The sequence below is a fragment of the Sinocyclocheilus rhinocerous genome, unplaced genomic scaffold (genome assembly GCF_001515625.1).
Source record: "Sinocyclocheilus rhinocerous isolate Xijiao unplaced genomic scaffold, SAMN03320098_v1.1 scaffold1489, whole genome shotgun sequence".
Lineage (NCBI taxonomy): Eukaryota > Metazoa > Chordata > Actinopteri > Cypriniformes > Cyprinidae > Sinocyclocheilus > Sinocyclocheilus rhinocerous.
The window spans coordinates 426,942-431,001 of NW_015634472.1; the positions used below are offsets into that span (position 1 = coordinate 426,942).

Consider the following 4,060-nt stretch of genomic DNA (forward strand, 5'->3'; position numbering starts at 1 on the left):
TCTGATTTCTCTCAACATGAGGACAGGAGAGCTGTTAATCAATAAATTGGAAAAAAAAAAGTAACTTGCGTTACTTATTTGAAAAAGTAACTCAGATATTCTCTTGTAAATTAAAAAGTAATGCGTTACTTTACTAGTTACTTGAAAAAAGTTTGATTATAAATGTTTTTACTGTAACTTTTGATCAATTTAATGTGTTCTTGATGAATAAAAGAGTCAGTTTCTTAAAAAAAAAAAAAAGACGACTGTTACTCTTTACCTGCAAACACATGGACGTTGTCCGCTATGCTGGTGGTCATCTGTCGTTCCTGTACTCTGGTGATGCGTCTGCGGGGAAAGACCACCACTATGTCCACCTCACTGAGACCCAACACACTTCTGATGGCCGAGCCGCCCGTGTCGCCCGACGTACCTGAAACAACTGCATGTCTGAATCTCCATCACAGGACACAGGACTTCAGAGCAGATGTGAGACGGGCGTCACTTCATACCTACTAGAATTGTGGCCCGTTTGCCATCTTTGCGCAGGAAGTACTGCAGGAACTGAGAGGTACAGGACATGGCCAGATCCTTAAACGCCAGCGTTTCTCCATGAAACAGTTCCAGGATGGACAGCGAGTCCTTCAGCTGAACCAGTCTCACAGCTTCAGGTATGGAGAAGCTAGACAGCGCCTGCGAAATGAGCCCTAAACAGAGACAGACAGCAGGAGGTTTGGACTGGTTCATGATGTCTGATGAGTGTTTGGTCCAGGACGCGTCTCACCCTCTAGATCATGTCGCGGTATCTCCTGCTCAGGGATGTAGAGGGAGCAGATCTCACACAGCAGCTGCTGGTAGGACAGACGGCTCCACGTGAGCAGTGTTTCAGGAGACAGTGATGGGATGGTCTCGGGCATGAACATGCCTCCGTCTGCAGCGTATCCAGAGAACAGTACGTCTCTGAAGCTGCGGCCCTGAACGCCTGCACGCGTGCTGCAGTAATGCATCCTACAGAAACACCATTCACAAAAAAATGCTGAAAAACTCACCCTCAGACCATGCAGGAGGTAGATGAGTTTGTTTCTTCATCAGATTTGGAGAAATGTAGCATTCCATCACTTGCTTACCAATGAATCCTCTGCAGTGAATGGGTGCCGGACTCATTTGCATGGATTATGGACTCTATATTTTAGCCGGAAGCAATGATTTGAAGTTTAAAAAGGTCTTAATGATGGATTTGTTTCTTACAGACACGCAGTTTTTGGTTTCACAAGACGTTAATTGATGGACTGAAGTTGTGTGGATTATTGTGATGCTTTATCAGCTGTTTGGATTCTCATTCTGTCGGTACCCATTCACTGCAGAGGTGTCACAGTTATGCTTATTTCAGTCTCTTTTGGTTTCAGTTTCATGGACTTTTAGTTTGTTCATAGTCAGTTTCCTTTTTCCTTTGTCTTAGTTTCCCACCACTAATCTGTTTCCATGGACACTAACTCAATCATCACAGCTGTTCATTATTAGCTCTTCATCAAAGTGTATTTAAAGATTTTTTTATTAAAATATCCAAAAACCACTAGAACGGTGTTATATATTTTGCTGACTTGTGTACTTACATTATCCCAAATGTTTCGAAGAATGTTTAAATCCAGAGAAATAAGCAATTTTAACTAGTGACACGGAGCGTGTCATTTGTTTATTTTGAATACACGCCCTCTAGCGGCGAAAATCACATATTGTGCCTTTAAAGGGGTCTTATTATGCTCTTTTACAAAGTCTTGATTTTGTTTTGGGGATGTACTAGAACAGGCTCTCATACTAGGTTGTTCGAAAAACACATTATTTTTCACATATTTTACATTATTACAACACCTCTCTCCCCGTTGTGATTGGTTAGCTGGGCCAGTGTGTGTTGTGATTGGTTAGCTGGGCCAGTGTGTGCTGTTATTGGTTAGCTGGGTCAGTGTGTGTTGTGATTGGTTAGCTGGGCCAGTGTGTGTTGTGATTGGTTAGCTGGGCCAGTGTGTGTTGTGATTGGTTAGCTGGGCCAGTGTGTGTTGTGATTGGTTAGCTGGGCCAGTGTGTGTTGTGATTGACACACTCAGCACCTGGTCGGGAAATGTCATGCCCCTTACCATACTGCGAGCTTCAGTATAAATATTGCTCAAAATCAAATTAATTTGAGCGTGATTTAAACCCGGATGATTGTAACCACTCTAAGTTCGTCTGCTTTGGGAAAGCTAGCGAGTCTCAGACATAGTGATAACACTCGCTGCCTTCTCTAGTGCAGCTCAACCAGGTCTCGTCTCATTCGTATTTGTGATATCACAAATCCCGGAAAATATGTGTTGTAGTACAACACCAAATACACAAAATAATGTTCTTTTTAGCAGCATCATATGACCCCTTTAAACCCGGATGATTGTAACCACTCTAAGTTCGTCTGCCTTGGGAAAGCTAGCGTGTCTCCGACATAGTGATAACACTTGTTGCCTTCTCTAGTGCAGCTCAACCAGATCTTGTCCCATTCGTCGATATTTGTGATATTACAAATCCCGGAAAATATGCGTTGTGGTCCAAACGAGTCGTTCGTTGTAGTTTTTGAAAAGTGATTTCTGTTAAATAAAATATCTCCTTTTGAATTGGACTTTGAGCTTTGTAACTTTGCAGATCTTTTTTATGCTCAAACAGCAACATTACAGACTAACTAAAGTTGAAAAAGTGAAAAAGCATAATAGGACCCCTTTAAGTTCCTCCTTGTGTACTCTTCATTTGTCTGGTATTGTTTGTGTAAACCACACTGTTTCACCTGCTTGTAGATCTACCTGTATATGTTGGATTTAATAAAGACTTCTGTTACTGTGACTCTTCCTCGTCTTCATCTGACCTGAAGCGTGACAAGAGGATCCATTGGTGCGCAAATGATGGAATGCTACACTGCCGTCCAAAGGCAAAGCGCAGTAACTACACATTTGGACAAAATTGAGTTTGAGGCCTAAAATCGGCTTTGTGACATCTGTTCTGTCTTATGATAAAGTCTCCTAGTTCAATTTTGTCCCGTTTCAGAGAAACGAGAGTGTCAAAATTACATTAACTACAAAATCCAAGCTAATACCAAGGCAAACTGCAGTAAATGATGTTACTGTGTTCTAGCTTTGTTTTTCTGGCTTTGACACTGCAGATACTTCAGTCTGCCTTGGTAGCCAGAACACTCACACAGAAAGTTAGCTGGCTCCGGTAAAGTTATATTGTAAGGCAAAGTTAGCTAAAAGTTAGCTGCGCCTCCTCAGCAAAGTGACAACTGGACAAGAACACCCGGCAGCAACAGAAGCAGCTTTGAAACCGCTTAAGATGTCAGTTTTACATCCATTCTAAATCATAAACATCTTAAAGACATCTTCTAAACGTCTCTTTGACATCTGACAGGAAACATCCTATAGACGTATTGCAGATGAGCAAACACATCTTGCAGATGTAAATGCAGACGTCAAATAGACATCTCCGTGATGCAGGCTACATGTGCTATCAGGGTTACTACTGAGCAATTTTAACATTCACAACATGCAAACATCAATAAAACTATTAAAAGTTATTAAAAACAATCTACATGTAGTAAGAAACACAACAAGAAAGCTGGATGAACACATTTAGTTTGTAGATACTGCACTTTGCTTTTGCAATAGTGTTTTAGTTGTGTAAGGTCATCCAAAGGCAGAGTGCAATATCTGCATTTTGGTGGTCAAAGGTCACATCAGTGGTCATTCCATCGTCTTTTCTTGATTCACCTCATCTCCCTCTACTGCTCCCCAGATGTCACTTCCTTTAATAATCAGACATGCAGAGAAAATAAATATTGTTGGATGGAAAAAAGACCCCTGCATTTAAAAACACAACAAGAAAGTTGGATGAACACATTTAGTTTGTAGATATTGCTTTTGCTTTTGCAATAGTGTTTAAGGTCATCCAAAGGCAGAGTGCAGTATCTGCATTTTGGTGGTCAAAGGTCACTTCTTCTTCTTCTTGTGTGATTTGCGGCAGTTTAGACGCTTCAAAGGCGTATTGCTGCCCTCCTCAGTTCATCTGA

The 4,060-nt window shown here is 41.3% G+C and overlaps 1 protein-coding gene across 1 annotated transcript in view; it reads right to left on the reverse strand.

Annotated features, from left to right (window-relative positions):
- Window positions 1–988, reverse strand: part of thnsl2 (threonine synthase-like 2) — a 7,208-nt gene extending 6,220 nt beyond the window's left edge. Inside the window, exons 1-3 of the mRNA XM_016559556.1 lie at window positions 764–988; window positions 492–686; window positions 260–412 (exon numbers count right to left, since the gene is read on the reverse strand). Of these exons, the coding sequence (XP_016415042.1) occupies window positions 260–412; window positions 492–686; window positions 764–986 (571 nt within the window). The 5' untranslated portion in view covers window positions 987–988. The remainder of the gene's footprint in view (window positions 1–259; window positions 413–491; window positions 687–763) is intronic.
- Between the last annotated feature and the right edge of the window lie 3,072 nt (window positions 989–4,060).